This window comes from Paralichthys olivaceus, chromosome 19, assembly GCF_024713975.1.
Source record: "Paralichthys olivaceus isolate ysfri-2021 chromosome 19, ASM2471397v2, whole genome shotgun sequence".
NCBI lineage: Eukaryota > Metazoa > Chordata > Actinopteri > Pleuronectiformes > Paralichthyidae > Paralichthys > Paralichthys olivaceus.
Window position 1 is genome coordinate 14069288 of NC_091111.1, and position 20733 is coordinate 14090020.

At 43.5% G+C, this 20733-nt stretch overlaps 2 protein-coding genes across 6 annotated transcripts; one reads left to right on the forward strand and one right to left on the reverse strand.

Annotated features, from left to right (window-relative positions):
* Positions 1-3463: 3463 nt before the first annotated feature.
* LOC109644392 (cytosolic 5'-nucleotidase 1A-like) lies at positions 3464-8886 on the reverse strand. The gene is made up of 6 exons (XM_020109756.2): positions 8080-8886; positions 7803-7970; positions 6428-6557; positions 6157-6279; positions 4782-4966; positions 3464-4683 (listed from the first exon to the last, which is right to left on the reverse strand). Exons 1-6 carry the CDS (start codon positions 8191-8193, stop codon positions 4318-4320), a joined length of 1086 nt encoding a protein of 361 aa, XP_019965315.2. The 5' UTR covers positions 8194-8886; the 3' UTR covers positions 3464-4317.
* Positions 8773-20643, forward strand: syt14b (synaptotagmin XIVb). 5 transcript variants are annotated; one of them, XM_069515252.1, is made up of 10 exons: positions 8878-8922; positions 11082-11129; positions 14075-14142; positions 14429-15415; positions 15624-15761; positions 15993-16246; positions 16344-16781; positions 16969-17149; positions 17460-17516; positions 17876-20643. In XM_069515252.1, the coding sequence occupies exons 4-10, from the start codon at positions 14485-14487 to the stop codon at positions 18190-18192; spliced, it is 2316 nt and encodes a 771-aa protein (XP_069371353.1). In that variant the 5' UTR covers positions 8878-8922; positions 11082-11129; positions 14075-14142; positions 14429-14484; the 3' UTR covers positions 18193-20643. The 5 variants fall into 5 exon arrangements, with proteins under 5 accessions (XP_019965314.2, XP_069371356.1, XP_069371353.1 ...); XM_020109755.2 differs by lacking the exon at positions 14429-15415 and having other exon boundaries at positions 8773-8922; positions 13996-14142; XM_069515255.1 differs by lacking the exon at positions 14429-15415 and having other exon boundaries at positions 8833-8922; positions 11082-11171; positions 13996-14142.
* Positions 20644-20733: the final 90 nt, after the last annotated feature.

Sequence of the window (20733 nt, forward strand, 5' to 3'; positions counted from 1 at the left end):
ACTTGTCAATGCCTCTGGACTCGTGGGGTCGCTTTCAGCGGAGCACACTGTGCAATCAAATGAGAATGGACTAAATTGAATGAGGGGCCAGCTCAATCTGGAAGTGTGGAGATAGGTTTCCTGGGATCCCTGCAGAACACACAGTTAGGTCTGCTGTAACATCAGTCAGACGGCTATTACACGAGCACATGAAGCACACGACGGGAGCGATCTGTTTGGACCAGGAAGCATGTTAGCACAGACTATAGCAGTCTATACTTTAATCTTTCCAAAGCATTTGTGCTAGATCAAAGACTTCACAGATGTAAACATGTGAACACATGAACTGCACATTGTCTGAATCTCAATCTATAGCTTTAACCACTGTGGGTCTGGATATACCCTGATTTCTATAAGGATGTGTTTCTAGGGAGGCGGACCAGCTGACCTCAATACATGTCATTACCATATACCACAGTTTTCTGTCAGCAGAGCCTTTACACAAAAACAGACACATGGGTCGACACAGTCTGATTCATTGTGTTTACTTTTGGGCTATTTTGCATTAGCTGAGCTATTTCCTCTTCAACTGTGATGCACTTAGAACTATTTATAACCACTGTGCACAATGCATTAGATAGGTGTTACATACGCTTCACCAAACGCTCTCTTGACATCTTCATCTGTGTCTTCTTCGTGTATGGCATGTATTGCTTTATTTTTGTTTTCCTTTTTTTTTTTTTTTGCATCTGCCGCATATTAAAAATGTCACTAACATGCCCACTTGCTTGCACAATTCCTGTGGAGGATCTCTTGCTGTGTTTTCACATGAGCTAATTTGGACACTATCCAGGATTCTACCAGGGAGCCGGCAGGAGAAACTCCGGGGCCTCTCACTGGGACATTTGTGTTCTCATATATAGCTCCTCTAGAGAATCTGGAGAATTTCAGGTAAATATACGAAGAATGTTATTCAGAGAATGTCCGAATATTATTTGGAGAATGTGAGGACATTGTCTAGAGAATTTCAGGAGATTATCTGGAGTTCAGTGCTTGTCTGAAAGCAGCTTTACCTTGTTACACTACAAACTAAACACAAACAAACAGACATGATGACGAACACAACTTCTGTTCTTATCTTAAAGGCAATAAATCCAAAACGGGTTTGGCAACCACTTGATTCTGGTCTTTATTCCATGTGAACATCACACGCATCTTTTGTGTGTTCTTTGCCGAAACTATCAATCTATTATATAATTGTCAGTTATCTAATTATGTTAAATAAATGTTCATGAGATGATGCAGCATGTCGGCATCAGGGCAACAAGGTAACACTGGTCCAAATAAATTACTTTCACAATCTACCTACAACTTTCTGGCCACCAACCAAGAAAACATATTTAGAGCAAATTGCTTGTCAAGAAGATAAATGCAGCAGCAGAGAATGAGAGTCGTGTTTCCACAGTTATTTCGTCGCTAACTTCTCACACACACACACAAGGAAAATATGCCAATTATAGTAACTGTGTGATGAGGTTTCTCACACTGAGCCCCATGCTACCTTTGCCTCTAATCCTTTGTTATTAATTATATCTTCAACAAGCCTACACAGTTCTTGTGGTGTCAGCACCGAGTATCCATGGCAACAGCCAGTTGGTCCCAGCTCTCGGGGATTCGCACGCACGCACACACACACACACACACACACACACACACACACACACACACACACACACACACACACACACACACACACACACACACACACACAAACTCTGTCAAAACATCACCTCGGTGTGAAGATATTCCACTGACAAGATGAATAATTTGACCAAAGAGGAAAATATCATAAAATTAGAATAAACCCGGACCCCCCTGGGCGTTCAATAGCTTTTCCTCTCCGTAAGTTTAAGGCAGGGAATAATATTCACAGTCATCACCATAGTGACCAAATTGGTTAAGATGCCTGTTGCTGAATCGTATAAACTGAAAGAGAATTAAGATGCAACGACGATCACTAAAACCGTTTGACTGTGATGTAACTTTAAACATTTCCTCAAGTGCGGTCCGAGAAATTAAGGTTGGCCTCTTTACTTGAGCTTCTCCACTTTATGCAACTTATGTGCTTTTACTGCTCCACTATCTCAAATAGGTTTTGTCAGAAAATAGTGAATTATGCCTTCAGAGCTTGTGGTGATGCCATTAACTGTCCTGTTTTGTCCAACTAACTGTGTAAAGACTCAAATAAATTCAGACAAAGACAAGCATCAAATCTTCACATCTGAGAAGCAGGAACCAGAAAACTTTTTTTCTTAAAACGATTGAACTAATTTGTCAAAGGTGAAAATAGTTTTGCATTAATTGACTCATTATAGCAGCTGTACTTGGTTTCTTAGACAACTTGATCCTTTGGAGATTCTGATTTTATACACAACACATTCTTCAACTATGAATTTTAAATGCAGAACTATTAGTTGCTATAGAATTTGTGGTTCTCTACAGTTACTAAAATAAAGCATCTGAATACGTCCTCTGCTGCTGTCAGTATGAATAAAACATCCAGATACATAAATAACTTGTCTTGAACTCTTCCTGTAAAAACAAAGCTATTTCCTGACTCTCTCTCTCTCTCTCTCTCTGTCTCAAATCAAGTGTTATGTTAGCCCAGAAGGATAAACCTCAGATATTTCTAATACATCTGGAACTGCAGAATATCTCATTAACTTCCAATTAGGCCTGATTTTAATTGTTATTTTTTGCTTTGCAGTGATATTTCAGCACAAAGAGAAATGGGCCGAGTGGGAGCTCGGTTGTAACAAACAGAAGGAAAAGGATTAATTTTTCTGGTTGAACAAGAGCAGCTCCTTGTGGTTTGTTTCTCTCTGTACATGTAAAATGAAAGGTGCTGACACTGGACAGATGAACAGGGCCACAGAGGTTTTAAAACAGATTTGATGAATGATTTGCTTCTGACGTTTTAATTTCAATGTAAGTGACTCCACTCCACTTTCTAATCGGTCTTATATTGTACTGTATTTGATTCTTGCTCTTTTTCTTACTTTATATTTGTTAAAGTATCTGTTAAATAACTCTGCCCTTATTGATGAGCAGACCTCTTGTCCAACTCTTTTCATTGTACCGTTGACCTTGTTTATTATAATACAGTAATAGAATTTTTTGTTCAAATTTGAAACAATAAGATGCCTCAAGGTGGGCAATTACAGTTAAACAGCGCCATCTACTGCTGAGAAGTACAAAAACCAGAGGCAGGAAAAAGTATGGAAGTCCTCAACCTGAGTAAAAGTACCAATTCAACAGTGAAATATGGAAATTGAATTCCTACTGATCTAAAAGTACATTAGCAAAAAGTACTAGTACAAGTACAACAAAATATCCCCTGCCATATAATGAAATGTACACAAGTATTAAGTAGCGGAAGATTGCACTTATGTTCTATTTACTTTTCACTACAGAAACAGACAAGTGTCGTCCATGTTTCTTTATTTGTCTACCACATCATCTATTTTCAAAACACATTCACCAGAGCATAGAAAAGTCAAATGGGGTCAAAATATTACTGTGTTACTACAATATGAAAAAAGAGAGAAATATTATCAGTGTTGATATATTTACAATCAAGTGTAACTGTGTAAGTCCTGAATGGTATCCAGTTTTTTGCACATTTTTAGAACTTTTGCAATATAAAATACATCAGTATACATACATTGTGTCGTCACTCCTATAAAAAAGCTGGTTAGCAATGTGTGGTTACAGTTAGATTCCAGCCTGATAACCATCCCTTTAAAATAAAAAACCCTGATGTTCCCAGACCCATGAAATGTTAGGCAACAAAAAATGTGTCCGCAGTTGGAAATTCTCCCTCAACCTTACTGGTTATGTTACTATAATAGACCCAATAGAGAAAAACAGACTACAGCAGATATTCTGTATTATCCCAATGTGATTATCTAACACATGACAAGAACCAAAAGCAAGATAAATTAAATAAATGAGTGTGTTTGGTATAAAAATGTAAAGACAATTACACATCGCTCCAACAGCTTTCAAAAGGTAAACAGTTACAGACATGTGGTCACAACAGGTGAGGAATCTGTTGTTTCTCTTGTAAAACAGCAGTAAGTGAAGTAGTGTAAGGAACCTAGTGTAACTCTTGCTTTGAAAATAACCCCCGCCCCACTCATCAGATGAAGAAAACCCTTTATAAACCTCCCCAAATAAGAAAAGCTTGACTGCCTTAGCGATTCATTGCCTCAGTCTTCAAAAAATGTGTAATAGATCCTCTGCAGATAAAACATTGTGTATATTCAATATTTGTGCTTATTCCTCTTTAGCCGGCTGCTCGATTAGTTTACCCTTGTGGTACTTCTGTCCGATCCCGTAGGGCACGTGTGCAGATATGGTTCCCAATTCCTTGGCGCCCTCGATGTGGAACATCTGGTCGTCAAAGTAGATGTGCGGCCTGATTTTCACCAGCAGGGGCCCTTTAGGAGCGCCTGCCAGGAAGAGGGCCTCGTCAATCTCCAGGCCCCAGCTGCGCAGGGTCTTCAGGACGCGAGCTCCCGAGCTGGCGGCACTGCGGGCCGTGACCAGGTAGGTTCGGATGGGACAGCTCATGCGCTCGTTCTTGGCGTAGAACTTTCTCTGGAGCTTCCCCAGAGCCTCCAGGAAACACTTTAAAGGACCCTGAAACAGTCAGAGGATCAAGTTAACGTAGAAAAGATTTCACCCGAGGTAATGAGGATCGTGAACACAGGTAAATGTTAAGTACAAATGAAGGTTACCTGAGCAAGAGGTTTGTTCTCAAATTCCTTCTCGTGCTCAAAGAAAGTGTCCAGGCCGTGTTTCTTCACAATGATCTCCGACTCGTCAGAGAAGAGGACGGCGTCACCGTCAAACGCCACTCTGAGCTGAGTGTCACTCAGCTGAGTCTCTTTGTCCGGCATAAACATTGTGGCTGCGGCGATTCCTGAGCGAGGGGAGAGGAGTCACTACTTCACCTTTAATTCTATATCTTTTACACACAGTTCAGTCAATACAGTGTCACACATGCTACATCATTTCAGTAAAATCATTATAAATAAATCTAAAGTCCATCAAAAAAATATTTAAAGCAAAGGCCGGGATGAATATAAAGACCATGAAAATAGGTTTTCTTCAAATAATCAAAAGACGCTGACGTAAGGAGTTTGTTCTAACTCTTCAGTGCATAACTACAGAAAACTGCTTCACCAGGTATTTTGCAGTGCACCGTAAGAAGATTAGAAGATAGTACAGATTTTAAAATACATAAACAAAGGAACAAAGGAACCTTCATCAGGAGGATCTGTTGGTCATCGTATGAACACTGCTGACAAATCACACAATGTCTATCTATATATCTATCTATCTATCTATCTGTCTATCTATCTATCTATCTATCTATGAGGTTGTTCATAAGAACTAGAAAGTGTGAAGCGACATTTTAGAGATTTGTTGCGGATAAATCAGAATTCCACACGTCTCCTGTGAAGATAAGCTGTGACCAAAATGTGTTATAAACAAGTATACGATGCACTGGCTGGTGTGAAGTCTGTCCATGTACAGGTCAGATAGAGTCTCATTTGAAATCCTGACATGCTTCAGGCTGTGTGAACATGCATCACGTGTACTGTATGTGGGCAGCTGTAGGCTTGGACACGTACTATTTTCATTTTCAGATGTAGAATGTGAGTTTTTATCCACAAAAACATGTCAATCAGTAAAATATTTTGTTAAAGCCAAATATATTCAGTTAAAAGTGAACCTGGAACCAACCACTGTTTGCAAATGATTATTTTCCCCCTCACAATGTTGTCAGTTGGCCTTTTAAAGATAGGTTTATTTCACTGTTTATGCTTCATATCTGTTTCTTCGGTGTGTGTACAGATGGCAGGGGGCCACAAATCATACGCCGTCTTCCTTCTTGCTGCACAGTGTGCGGTCGAGATTTCTCCAAACAGTGTGAATGAGTCACACGCTAAGTCAACGTGCCAGTTTGTAAATATCATTGAGGTACGGAAACATCTCAGGCTTCTGAGAGACGCTGCGGTCGTGATCATTTAAGATTCCAAGTGGTTTCGGAGAAGGTCGCGTTTAATAGAAGTTCTGATTATTCATCCACCAGCAGCGGCAGCTTACCTTGCTCGATGGCCTCTGTCACTTTCTCTGAGTCCTTGGAGAGGTACAGGTTGGTCATGTAGGCCTTGAGGTAACCCACTGGACTTTTGCCTCCCGTCATACAGAACCTCTCGATGGTCAAATCTGAAACAATAAAAAGCAAGTGGAAAAACCCCATAATTACCCAGCTCTTCTTCATATCTAGAGTTACTAGACTCAAACTGCTCTTGATTAAGCCTGTAGCTGCAACGGGCGAGCAAATCTACTATGTTTGGTTTAGCACGAAGTGTACCGTAGTGATTAATGCTGTTGATGAGGCGCACTCCGACTTGTGCATGGTTGTTGGTCATTAAGACGATGTCAAACAGCTCCTCGCTGTCTGGGTAGAGCTCCCTCAGCCGAGAGTTGACGTTCATCAGCGCCTGTGTGACAGGACACAGAGATTCACAATCAAAAAACAGGGTGTTGTGTCAACACGAGGTGACAAAGACTGGAACATCGTTACCACATATTTCTTTCAGTATTTCAGAAGCCACAGAGATTCTAAAAAGGGAACAGCGAGGCCTTGACACAACACAGGAACAACAGAGCAGGCGTCTTTGTATGGACATACCAGGTGACTGGTCATATGGACGATATGGCCAAAAATGAAATTAACCATTTTACCATTCAGAAACTGCTTGAAAATAAAAATCAAACAAAGCAATGGTGCAATGGAAATAATCAGTCTTTCACCAGCTTTGCACCAGCAGGTAATGACTTGTTGTATCACTGAGTCATTGCATTAACAGGTGCAATCACTCTTCCGGTGTTGTTCCTTTATTCCAGGGTGAAAGTGCTCATGAATAAGTAGTGTTCTGGTGAACATCACCAGGCCGGCACAGTGGTCGACTCTGAACATCGATCAACCTGTGTGGGAAGTTGTTAAGTACTTTATCCTTCAAAAGCCAGCTTCCTGCTGAGGAACGTTGGAATTTCAGGGCTCGTTTGACAGCATTCAGGAGGAAGGCCAGCAGTTCTGGAGGCCATGATGAGCGTTGAGGTTTTTTAAACAGGTTTCTTTTTTTTTTTTTTGTCCCGCACTGGGGAAGAATTTGCCTTTAAATGCAAACATGTAATAATCAGTGAGGAGGCTCTATGATATGAAAAGCTGAATAATATCTGACTTTTACAGGTTAAACGGCCTGAAGCTACGGACACCTGGATGACATCACAGGAGGGTTTTTTTGTTTGTTTGTTTTTGCGTTTGAAGAATTTCCATTTACCTCAATTGTATCGGGACTGAGACTCCAAAAGAGTTTTGTGGACTCAAACACTTTTCACCAACCCCTCCATCGGCATATGGTGAAAAGATGAGGATATCCCTTAAAAGGAAACAACAATAATCAGATTTTATCTGATATGTCTGTGCCAAGAGACAGATTCCTGCTCTTGCACAATATACTGGGGCGTGTCATCCGTAAATTGAGAATAAGAGAAACTACACTCTAGATGTGGATCCAGGACTTGGAACTGGACCTTATCCACTCCACATTGTCAAGTTTGACCCTTTGTTTGTGAGGTGACAGATCAGTTTGTCTGGTATTCACTATGTCAAACAGAGTGATTGGAACTGGGCCCCACCGAGCACACACACCTTGCAAGGGTTCGAGTCTGTGCCAATGTACCTTGACGAAGGGGAAAGCAGCTCCGGGTTTCAGGGGCTCGCTCTCATGCTCCACCTGATAAGCCACGTACTTCTCGACCCCGTCCTCCTCGTAGATCGTCCTCTCTGCCACCATGTTGAACAGGGTGCGGGAGGAGACGGCGATGGTGACGGCATACCGCGGTTTGGGCTGGGAGGCAATGGAGGAGAGATAAGAAGACGTCGAATGTGTGGAACTAGACAGACGGAAAGTTCAAGCAGCTCTCCACACAAGTTTGTCCCTGCAGGGAAATACTCACAGGTCTCGGTTTGTTGGTTTTGAGGTTGTCAAAGAAAGCTTTGGCCTCGGCCCAGTCCTTCTCCTCCGCGCTGTCCTCGCTCCCCGCGGGACTCGGAGGCTTTATGTCACTCATGTTTCTGTGGAAAGAGTCGGAGAGTCAGGACTCACCGAGGAGCAAGAGGAGGAAGGAGGTGAAGAGCTGGCAACTTTGCGGAAGTGCAAGCGGAGGATAGACCCCCCCCAACCGGGGGGCGTGTCAGCGAGGAGTTGTTTGACAACGTAACATAATGGTAGATGACGTCATAAGGTAACCTAACATAATGTAAGATAACGTCATATAACATGAGGTAATCTAACATCATGTAAGATTACATGACAACGTAAAGTAACATAATATAAAATGACGTACTATAGCATAACAGCATGATGTAGCATAATATTCCGTATATAACATAACATACTGTAACACACTGAGGGGGAAGAGTGTCCTTGGGTTCCAAGACTGAACCCCCGAAATTGGCCCCTTGTAGATCTTGAACGCATGAGTCCCTTTAATGACAAGCAATATAATGTACTGTCACATAACTTAGAAACTAATGTAACATAGCAGACTGTAACGCAACATGAGATAATGTAACATACTGTAACGTGCAGTAACATAACATTACATAACATACCAAGATAAAAATAACATGCCCATGTAATGTAACGTAACATAAGATTAAATCACATTATATAACACACCAGTGTAACATATCATATCATAACTTCTAGATTGCACCTTTACACAATCTGTCCCCCCCTCCTGCCCCCCTCCCCCACAGTTGGTGGAGTCCGACACGAAGCATCATGGCGATAGACGGTGAGTACTGTGGTGTCCTGCGGGACTCGTGGGAAACTTTGAACGGGACGGACAGAGACCGTCGTGTGGGGACGACATACTGTCTCCACCCGGTCTGTTTTCATTCATATTGCTCTCATGTGTTCATGACAATGTGGCCGTGGTGCACCGCGGTGCTGGGACAGCAGCTAACTAGCTTCGCGGGGCTGGTGATGCAGGGATGCTCAGAGCTCTGAGCCGCCTGAGAGGATGCTGAGGCGGGCAGGAGGAACCACACGGTCCCGCTGCTCCGGTTGTCCCGATCACGCCTTAGATTCAAACACTCTTGGCGATGCAGTGATTGATTCATGAAATTGGTTGAAATGGAAAAATCACAACAGTGTCAACTACTGTGCTCTGCTACTGTTTAAGAACTAGATAACTTTGCGGATGAATGGAGATAAATATCGATTTCGAACAGTAACAGGTTGAGTTATAAATCACTACGCTGTTATTGTCTTTCTAAGGGTGCACGTGCAGAGCATGATCTGATTTAATGGTCACTGTAACAGATCATGTGTGTGATTAGTATGATCCACGTACAATGGCGGACATGTTGATGGACATGTGTCTCTTCGGGGTTTGAAAGTGACCGGGACACCGTCAAAGAGACGCAGTCAGTGAAGAGCAGGCGCGTGACCCGTCACAGTGCTCGTCGTGTCACGTGCAGCCAAGCGTGCAGCAGTGTTGATGCTGAGAGACACCTGAGGGGGGGGGGGGTAAAGAGGTAGAAAGAGAGACCTGAGAGAGAGACAGACAGAGAGAGACTTAGAGAAAGAGACAGAGGACGATAGATTGAGACGTAGAGAGAGAGAGACATAAAGAGAGAGACTGAGCGAGATAAAGAGACATAGAGACAGACAGAGCGAGATAGATAACCCTAATGCAAAAGTTCCCACAAATGTGTTTCAGTTGTCGTGTGATTTGCAGATTTGATTTGTCCACTTTTTCACAATCCAGCTCAGCTGTGGGTGTAACCCTGGTGTAACCCCTGGGCCCTCCTTCCCCTCCACTTCAAACAATCAATCCCATTTTATTGGTGTAGCCCATATTCACAAATCACAATTGGTCTCATTGGGCTTAACAAGGTGCAACATCATCTGTTCTTGACCCTCAACAACAGTAAGGAAAAAAAACGACCTAATAAAACCGTATTAACAGAGGACGTAAAACGTGTGAGGGATCCCTCTCGCGGGACGGACAGGAGTGCAATATATGCAGCATGTAACTGAGAACATCAACAAAACAACAGTATTTACAATATTGATTAGAAGAAACAGTTTGTAACATGATGCAAAAAAAACATTTTACGAAAAACAAGCTTCCCCTCTACTATATATAGCCGACTCATGAGCTCCGGATTTAAAAAAATCTGACTGTTACAAATTCAGTTATTTAAATCTTATGAAAGATGCATTAGAGCAATATCCACTTCATTTAGTGCTATATATTTAATTTATTACATTACTGGGCTTAATCACAGAGCTGACCTATATTACAGAGAACATCTTATTGATGCTATAGCGATGATTCAAGATGACTGACACTGCTTTCTTATTTATCAGGAAGTGTTTAACGTTTGTTATCCATGAATATGTTGAATGTTTCTATGTTTTAAAATAGACTAGTAGATTGATACCACCTTGTATCTGACTTTTAAAGCAACCCTGTTAAACTTTTACTGAGCAACAGCGCCCTCTGCAGCCAGACGTGTTGATTCACTGTGTTGGGCTCCAAAAAGTTGTGTAGTGTTGCTATAAACATGAAGCTGAAACCAGGAAATGGTTAGCTTAGCTTGTTTGTTGCTGAATTTTCCCAGCTTAGCCGTCGCGGCATCAACCTTCTCATCCAACTGCCAGAAAACAAAAATAAAAATAAACAATGTCAAGTCAGATCCTTACATTCCTCTTTTTCTCCAAACACATCACCCTAGTGGCAAATTTACATCAGCTGGATGTTCAAAATTACCCATGTAATTGTGTTTTTTTCCGGTTGGTTCCAGCTAATCAGTTTTAATGTTTGCTGACATGATGACCATCTGCTCGCTCCTCTTACCCGAGGCCTGAGCATATGTTTCTCCAGCCCATGAAATCATTTTTTAACCTCTGACTGCCAACTTTACACCTGTCTCTCTGTCCCAGGAGGGGGCCGAAACTGTGGTGTCCATGAGCTCATCTGTGCCAGAAGAGGTAAGGCCCCATTAGACCTCATCCCTGCACTCGAACGTCTCAGTAAGCATGAATTTCTGCTTATTTTTCCCGCCCGTGCATGACTCCGTTTGACCCAAAGCTCTTAACCTCCCTATTTCCTGTGAACCTTCCTTGAAGTTTGGTGCTGATACTCTACAAAGTTCCTCTATAGAGATCCCAGAAAGCATAATGTCTACGTGTGAATTATGCATGGCATATCAAGTTTTAGTTCACTTCAGCAAAAGTAGGCAGCTGTGTGTTCATGATTTATTCATCGTGGAGGTTTTGTTTCATATCAGCGCTCCATGTGTAAGCAACATTTCCAGATTGGCCCCCTACTTCTTAAACAAGCTTATAAACAACAGCAGAGTTAAATATGCAGCGGTTCTAAACTGAAATAAAAAGTCATCACATGAATAAATGAATGCAGGTTAAAAGTCCTAACAAGGAACTAATGCGTAGTTTGTGTCCCATTTATGTAGATATATGATGTAACGACATTATTTGACAAATATTTTGTCGATACTCTCTGAGCTCATTATTCACTAGCTGTTTTTACATCGCATGCTTCTACAGTTTATTTGTCAGCTCTCTGGAGTCGTTACCTGTGAAAAAACAGACAGATTGACTCCCGAGGCTCATTTCAAACAGTTCAGTGTCAGTTCATGAGCTGTGAAAACACATTTATTTAGTTTTGTTATTGTTATATTTTCTTGTTGATTCATTTCAGACTAACACAAATTGTACGAGCACACGCTCAGGGTGAAAGAGGGGAGTTAAAAGGCAGAGGAAGTGAAGGGGAGTAAAAAAAAATCCCACTTCACTAAGAGAAACATCAGATTTTTCCTAAGAATGACGGATGTTACATAAAAAATGACTGATCGTGGGTTTAGCTCCCCGAAAAGCCCGACTCGCTGCCACTCTACTTCCCAGCGTATGGAGGGGTCAGGTTACCTCAGGTGTCTAAATTATTCAGCTGTCGTTGACATTTACGGAGCAGGGCCGTGTATGAAGTGTCATCACTCTGCGGGGCACGGGGGCCGTAAGCGGATCATTTTTGACTGAAGGAGGCTGCGGCCGGCGCCTGTGGCTGCAGAGGTCATTCCGGCTCAATCGACCAGAAAGTCAGCAGCGAGAGTCGATACGTAAGCCTGGCAAGGGCTGGACGGGCACTTAGTGTGAGGGATTTATTACATGTCGGATTATTTCAGAGCAGAACAGCTTTGTTTTTGCAATAGTGCTTTTTGGGAGCAGCTGGTTTTGAATAAGATGTTCATGTAGAGAAGGTAAGCCTCTGCTGCCACATCGCTCTCTCTCTCATTTCTGTAGCTCTTCTCTTCCCATTCTTGGGAACGGAACATTGATCTTTTTGGCAGTCTGCAGCAAGCAGCCTTAGTTGACAGGCTGCAGTGGTCGCTGCCTGTTGCCATGGTGAAACAAGTCTGTCCATAATAAGTTCAGTCTGTAGTGAGGAGGACAAACTATGTTTTCTCCTCCTCTTGTCACCTGCTGCAAACCACATGCTGCAGTATAATATTTGGGCTGTTTCTGCTTCACCAGAGGCATCATCCTCAAATGTACCGCAGCCAACGATTATTTTATCATTGATTGGTCGGCTGAATGTTTTTCTTCCTGGTTTTTTAACTCACGATGTTTCCTAAACCCAAGTTGATGTCTTCTAAAAGCTTATTTTGTCCAATTAACAACCACAAACCTATAATGAACAATAACGTCACATTAGAGGAAGATAAAAGGAAAATGTCACATTTTAGTTCATATAAAATAAGATTTTTATCAGAATAATTGATGAAACGTTTTTTGTTACATGACTAATCAATTCAGCTGTACTTGTTTAAAAGTATCACAACCCAGAAGCCAAAGTATCGCCTTCAAGCTGAACATGAGACAAATGACGATGAATAATGTGAAAGTGATTCCTAGTTGTGACCACAGCCACAGAGAATTTTCGCCTATTTAATATTTCTGACACAAATATATCAGCCAAGTACTGGGTTATAAAAATATTAGCAATGGTTCCTTTCATTATCAAATAAAGACAAAAATATTTTTTACGGTTTTACCATAAACTTTATCGTAAATAAAAAGAAAACACAAATAGATTTAACTTTGATTTAAGAAAATAAATGTTTTTGATGTAAAATAAATACATAAATGCACATCTTTCCTGCATATTTTATTCTGTAAAATAAAAGTTTTCATATCAGCAAACATGGATAGATGATTTTTATTGACCAAACAAAACTCCGACCCCTCGTATGGCTCAACCTTTACTTTACAAGCTGCCCTTTCCACTGAGCCATTTGCTCTTTAGAAACACCGTTCATGCTTCGTTGTCCCCTCCTCTACATGTGCAGCTCTGTGGTGTGTCTCTGTTGCAGCCCATTAAGTGCAGGCCCTGGGCGTTCTCACTGGCTTTATACTGAGTTTCAGTCAGATTCGTTCCTTTTGAGGCCGTCGTAAAAATAGCACATCAGCAGCAGCGGTGGGCTGCGTGGTTACATGAAGTGTTCTTGGCCTACATACAGTGTTCGCTGTAGATTGTATCTGATGTGTCTTTGAAGTGGAAAAAACACAGCGTTGCTAATGTTGCTAAGGCAACATTTAGGGAGTTTGATTCCAAAGTAAGATGTCTATCATCAAACCAAATTATTTATGGAATCAAAGTAGAGTTGTTTACCTTAAAAGTATTTTTGTTCAAAATAGTCCTGCCACAAATCTCCATGATCAGTATTGCTTATGTTTTGTCTTTTGTCTAATTTCTTTTCAATGTCTCTTTTTCTGTCTGTCTTCCCTTCCCCGCCCCTCATCCCTCCTTCTTTATTTCTGTTCTTCTTCTCCTCCTCAGTCTCTCCTGAGCTTCTGGGTGTCCTGTCTTCCATTGCAGCCTTCATGGCGTTGATGGCTCTGTTTTTTCTTTACCTCAGCAACAAGCTGTCAGTGGGGAGTCCCGACGATCTGTCACAGCTCAGTGGTTATAAGAACACACAGCCAGGTACTTAACACACTGTGGCTGCACCTACACATGCGTTAGGGTGATTACTGGTGAGATTCAGTCCTTAAAACCGAAACAAAATGTTGTTACATTAATTAAACACACAATTTATTGAATCCCCCTCAAGTTATTTGATTTATTCACACAACGGAACATGATAGAAAACCCTGTGCTAGATTATTTATATTTATAATCTTTACCACATTCATGTGCATGTATGTGATAGTCTGAGCACACAGTGTGACGCTGGCGCCACACGCTGCTAACAACCACATGTCCGTGTCAGTGCCTCTAATGAGCTAATCTAGCGGTCAGTGTGGTGACGAGATCCCCGGCTGAGAGATGGCCTTCTTCAAGAGTTTCCAGCAGAACCTCCCATCTGTTAACATCTCCTCCATCTTGGACTCGGTCACCAGTCGCGTGGACGACTTGGCCAACGCTGTCAGCGATGCCACCTACGCCGTCAGCGACCAGCTCTCCGAGCAGGTCACCACTGTCATCAAGAAGGTGCACGAGGAGGAAGACGGGGAAAGCACCGGCGGAGGGCAGGGGACTACTCAGACGTCCACCGCACAGGAAGGGAAGGGCGGTGGGAAAAGCATATGGCAAATGACCAGAGACGTTGAAACAAGCAGCACGGCTTCAAAAAACAGTGATTCAGCGGAGGCCGAGCGCACACAGAGCCAGCTGGAGTGGGAATGGAGGGATGGCTGCTGGCGCGTTAAAAAGACGGAAGCTGAGTTGGCAGAGGAAGAGAGGAAGAAGAAAGAGGAGAAGGAACTGCAGGAGAAGAGAGAGCAGAGGAGGAGAGAGAGGAGGGAGAAGCAGCTAGAGAAAGAGGCTCAGAGAAAGAAAGAGGAAGAGCAAGAGGGAGAGGGAGAGGAAGAAGCTGATGAGAAAACAGATGAGGGTCTTGCACAAGGCAGAAAGATGAGTGAGAGCGAAGACCAATCAGCTGCTCAGCAGGGGGGTGAAGACTGTGATGAGGCTCCTCATTCACCTGAAACTGAAAGCAGGGCGAAAGAGAAAAAGTCAAAAGAGGAGGGAGAAGAGGAGGAAGAGGGGGAGAACAGTGTGGAGAGAGAGGGGGACGATGAGGAAGAGGCTGAGCTTCCTGTGCCTCCGTCAACGGTAAAGAAGAAAAAGTCAGACAAGAAGAAGAAGAAGGGAAAAGACGCAAAAGAGGATTTAAAGAATCCAGGAAAAGCCTCAGATGTGGCCAAAAAGAAGGAGAAAGGAAAGAAGAGCAAGAAGAAAAAGAAAGGCAACCAAGGTCAGAGGGTGTGCCGCTTCTCTTTCACCACCACTCTTTGGATTTCTTCTCCTCTTGTTGTTAAATCTGAAGCTTTGATCCTTAAACTAAAAGTCTCAGCATCTGTCGCTCAGCTCTCGTGCTCCTGGTCTCTTCAGGCCTCACACATACAATGGTTTTGCAACATGAATGTAAAGTTTGAACCGGAGCGTCTGTGTGCTGTGTGCAGAGGGAGTGTTATCAGACAGCGAGGAGGACAGAGGCCTGGAGGCGACGGCCCAGCAGAACACAACATCTGCGTGGAGCAGCGAACACAAACAGCCCACTGAGCAGGGAGGATACAGCAGCGAGGCCTCCAGCGAGCACGGTGAGAGTATGAACATGGACTGGACTCATTTGTGTGTTGTGTACAGACTAAAACGTGATGATGTACAAAACCTGAACTTCGATTAACACCATAGTGAAGATGGACGACCTGTGTCGGTCACGATGTTAACGTGTCTCTGACAGTACGTTGCATATGTAATGAGTATCTCTGCAGAGCACCGTGTGTCTCCAGTGACTCTTCATCCATATCACATTACTTCTTCTGTTTCAGCCAACAGCATCCAGAGGATCAAGAAGGATTCCTCTCTCAACGAGCTCCAGCCTCCTCCGTACCAGGACAAGGCCTCGGCTCCCCGCGTGTCCTCTCGCTCGGAGCGAGGGGTTCGGAGGGGGTCGTCCCCGCAGCGCTGCGACAGCCCCCGCGGCTCCAGTGAGGCCAGTGTGGACCAGGACACTGAGAGCTACCTCAACAAAGGCTGTGAGGAGGATATACCCAGTGACAGCACAGCTGTTCTGGGACCTGAGGTAAGATCAGAGTTGCAGAATGTTTTTGTTTTTGTGAAGCACAAACAGATCAATTCACATTCACGCCTCTTTTAAACTCGTCCTTTCCTCCCTCCAGGACGGCTGTGGTCTCCAGCTCCCCACGGCCTACGAGCCAGAGCCCCTTGCCAAATACGGAACGCTGGACGTCGCCTTTGAGTACGACTCCAGTGAGCAGTGGTTGGCCGTCACGGTCACTGCGGCAACAGACATCCCTGCCCTCAAACAGACAGGGAACATCTCGTGGCAGGTCCACCTGGTGCTGCTGCCAACCAAGAAACAACGGGCCAAGACCGGTGTACAGAAGGGCCCGTGTCCCATCTTCACAGAAACATTCAAGTTCTCCAGAGTGGAACAGGAGGCGCTGGGGGACTACGCCGTCCGCTTCCGCCTGTACAGCATCAGGCGGATGAAAAAAGAGAAGGTCCTGGGAGAGAAGGTGTTCTACCTGACTAAGCTCAACCTTCAGGGCAAGATCGCTCTTCCTGTCACGCTGGAGCCCGGCTCTGAACTCGCTGTGAGAACACTTTGTGAATTCATATTTTGCACAATGCGCAGTTTTGATCAGACAAACTCAACTCTAGTCCAAAAGCTGTTCAGCTCACGTGGCTGAAAAGTTCTTTATGGAAGTCGGTGACCTGATTTAATTCTAATTCTTCACTTATGACTCTGAAACATGGGGGACATTGTGCTTTGTCTCGCAGGGTTGCGGCTCTGTGGTGAGCGTGTCCCGCAGTGCAGGAGCTCTGACCTACCGCTCCACCGAAGACTCGTCCCTGCCCGAGATCCTCCTGGGTCTCATCTACAACTCTGCCACGGGACGGTTATCTGCTGAGGTCATCCAGGGAAGCCACTTCAAAACCACAGCGTCCGATAAGCCCGTCAGTAAGTGCACAAGCTCAACCAAGGTGCTGTGCGAATGAGTGCATTTCCTGTTCAGTGAAATTTCTCCTCTGTAATGTCTCGGACTTTCATGGGGTTTGATGATCAGGCAATTGTTCTGGCAAAGTAACACAAACCAATCAAATTGAAATGTTTCCTGACAACTTGAAATAACCACAATGCCAAAGCACTCGCTGCTGGTCAGAGTTTCCTATGAAAGAAAAACTTTCTGGTGTGTATCGCAATCTTCCATCTGCTGGATCTGACTGCTACCTCTCTTTCTTCTTCCCAACCTTGTGTGTGTGTGTCACAGATGGTCTGTTTTGTTGTATAAAACACTTTGTAGGGGGACAGCTTTATATCATGAGAGGTAAGTCAACCATGAGTTTCTTTTAATCTTTGGATATTAAACTTATACATATATTTTAGCCCATAATTCTGGTTCTATTCCTGCGGAAATAAGGAATAAAACACTCCTGGTACTAAATCCTCAAAGTATGTGACTATAATAACATTACATTAAAGGAGACATGAATTGAGTTTTTATTTTCTCTTTTTTTAATGTAAAAGTTCTACAAAGGTCTGTGGTAAAGGGGGTTTTGTAACGTGGCCTCTCTGGGAAAATCACCAGGAAATCAAACCTCAGTTTTTCTCATTCTTCCCAGTACCCATGTCCCACCACTTGATGGCACTCTCTCACTGCTCTCCCACTTCCTCCTCCCCCCTCAGACACCTATGTGAAGCTGACCATGCTGGACTCCAAGGGGAAGGAGATGTCCAAGTGCAAGACGGCCGTGTGCCGCGGGCAGCCCAACCCCACCTACAAGGAGACGTTCATGTTCCAGGTGGCGCTCTTCCAGCTGTCCGAGGTGTCCCTGGTGGTGTCGGTGTTCTGCCGCCGCAGCAGCATGAAGCCCAGGGAGAGGCTGGGCTGCGTGTCCCTGGGCCTCAACAGCACCGGCGAGGAGCAGCAGGCCCACTGGACGGAGATGAAGGACGCAGAGGGCCAGCAGGTCTGCCACTGGCACACGCTCAGTGACACATAGGACGGAGATTTACAAAGACTCATTTTGACAGCATTCCCTGGACGCTCAGAGCTGGAGGCAGAGCTGCAGGCACCGTGTGAGACGTGTGTGTGTGTGTGTGTGTGTGTGTGTGTGTGTGAGGACAGGCTTGGGCTCCTATCTTCACTGCCAGAGACGAGTACCCTTTAATCTGCCACTTCCCTCTAAGCCAGACTCCCTGACTGTACAAGTGATGGTGTCAACTCCAGCTTCGGCCTCTTTATTGACAGGAACAAACTAGAAATGACTTCATAACAACCGAACTAACCAAGAGCAGACGTTTTCCACTGACTCGAGCTGAATCTGCATGTACTCACTGTTTACAGGACAATGTTGTTACAAAAACATTTTTCCGTCTGTGAAACTTGGACCAAAGAGCTCGATCCAGGACGAACAAACGACATCTCTGGACTTCAGCTGCCACCAGCATACCAGACATTTCTCTAGCAGTCGCAGCCATTGACAAAAAGAGAATGCAAAGACTGTTACTAAAGGCCTACTACATGCTGCAGCTATGCCCCCAAGCTATGCTTTCAACCGTTTGTTTACATGCACATGACATTATGCAAGATCCATTCATCTGTGTTCCCCCGTTTTTATGTTTTTGGATGATCAGTCAAAGCGTTTACCAGTTGTTGGGGGTATGTGTTAGTCAAAGACAGATTTTTTTTCAGCGTGGTCTTGCATAACTCTGTACACTATGCATCTGACGCCACTTTAAACGAGACGACCGAAAGTCCGGTCTAGTGCTCGCTGAGTCCGACGGGATTGGACGCAGCAGCCCTGCATGCCACCGGTATCAAAGAGCAGCTTGCTTTCCTGTGAAATACAGATTGAGCCTGTTTTACCATGCAGCCTTCTGACAACTCAGCCATGTTCATTCATGTAGAAACACGGTGCTTCCCGCTGAGGAGGACTATGCAAAAGCCTGCGCAGTCCAATAAAGCCGACAGTTTCTCTGAGGCTGTGCTGGTGACAGCCTCAGCCGCGCTCCCTATGAAGTGGGAAGAATTCAAATACAGGAAAGGGTAAATCGTATTTGCTCATCATTATAAGACTTAATCAAACGAGAAAGAACGCTGAGAAATCTGCACTTTCACCTGGAACAAAGTGTCGGCATCAAATAAAAGCTATGAACCCCCTCCCCTTAAAAAGACGGCACCACCGCACCCACCAGTAAAAATCGAACCCTCTCCCCTCCTGAAGCTGAGGAGAGTAGGATGCACTCTTCTTTCTCTTTACCCCTGTGATGTCACATTTCAACCCATCATCTGGGTTAGATGCTGCAGCTCGTCCCTTCAGTCCTCTGATTCATCATGAGAGTATTTCAAAAGATTTGATGAAAACCAGATTTCTATCATTCCTGCTACATAAACAATTGGCTCAACAGGGAATAACAGCCACTGGGGGGGGCTTCTAACACAAGCTGGGCTCGGGTAAGTTTTGCTCTCAGCACAGTTTGTGCATAAATCAGCATTTAAAAGCATTAAATTATGAGATTAAGGATGAAGAGGGGAAGCAGAAGCTACCAGAGTCTTGTTGTCACTTCGAGTCTCCAGAGATTTACGGCTGAAACACAATCCCCCTCGTAAAAACCACACATTTTTACGTCCCCCTTTTTTTCCTCCTTGAGATAAACGAGATGTAATGTGTTAATAATTGAGCTTCAGAGGTGCAGCTCAGGCAGATTTTATTAACTGTGGACAGAACCTCACTTTGAGCTGCGTATTCAATGGATTCATATCCTTTAAAATATTACGTGCATTCCAAGGTTGATCATCTCTAACTGAATAAAAGGTGCAGCGTGTGTCATTCAGCTCCACAGCAGCATGCCATTCAAACAGGAAGGTAGTTTTATATATGTTCTGAGTATGTGGGTGAGTACTAATGGTTCTCAGTACTATTCATGTACTAAATGATACATATGAAATGCAGTAGTTTTGTGTAGAGACAGTAAAATCCACCAACAGAACCTCTGACCCTCACAAACGAACACGTCTGAACATGGGAACGAGAAGAGTATATCTGTCTTCCATTTCATTTGTAATTACCATCTACGCACGTTTGCCGCCCGCACTTATCAGCATGGTACTAAAGTCTCAATTCTATGCTTCTATCGTCTTCCAACATTACTTCCATTTCAGCTAATTTCCTATTTTTCATCCCTATTTATATATTTATACATCATATCAATTTTTCTTATGAACTATTCCTGGAGACTTAAAGATTGTAAGCAAAATAAAATGGGCGTTTAAAAGAAATGATGTACTGTGTGTTCTAACAGAAAATCATAACACAGAATAAACAAAGGGTTTTTATTTCCGATTGGCTGATTCCCTCTGAGTGAAAGTGTGATGAATCATGTGACGACTCAAGTGTTGCTCTTTGAAGTTGATTTAACACACACAAATAAAGTTTCTCACGCCCATCCAACCACTTAGAGCACTTTGTTCTTAGAAGTTTAAATAAAGTTCCCTCAATGTTCCCATTTTGATACAAATCCAGGAATGTGCTCATGACAGA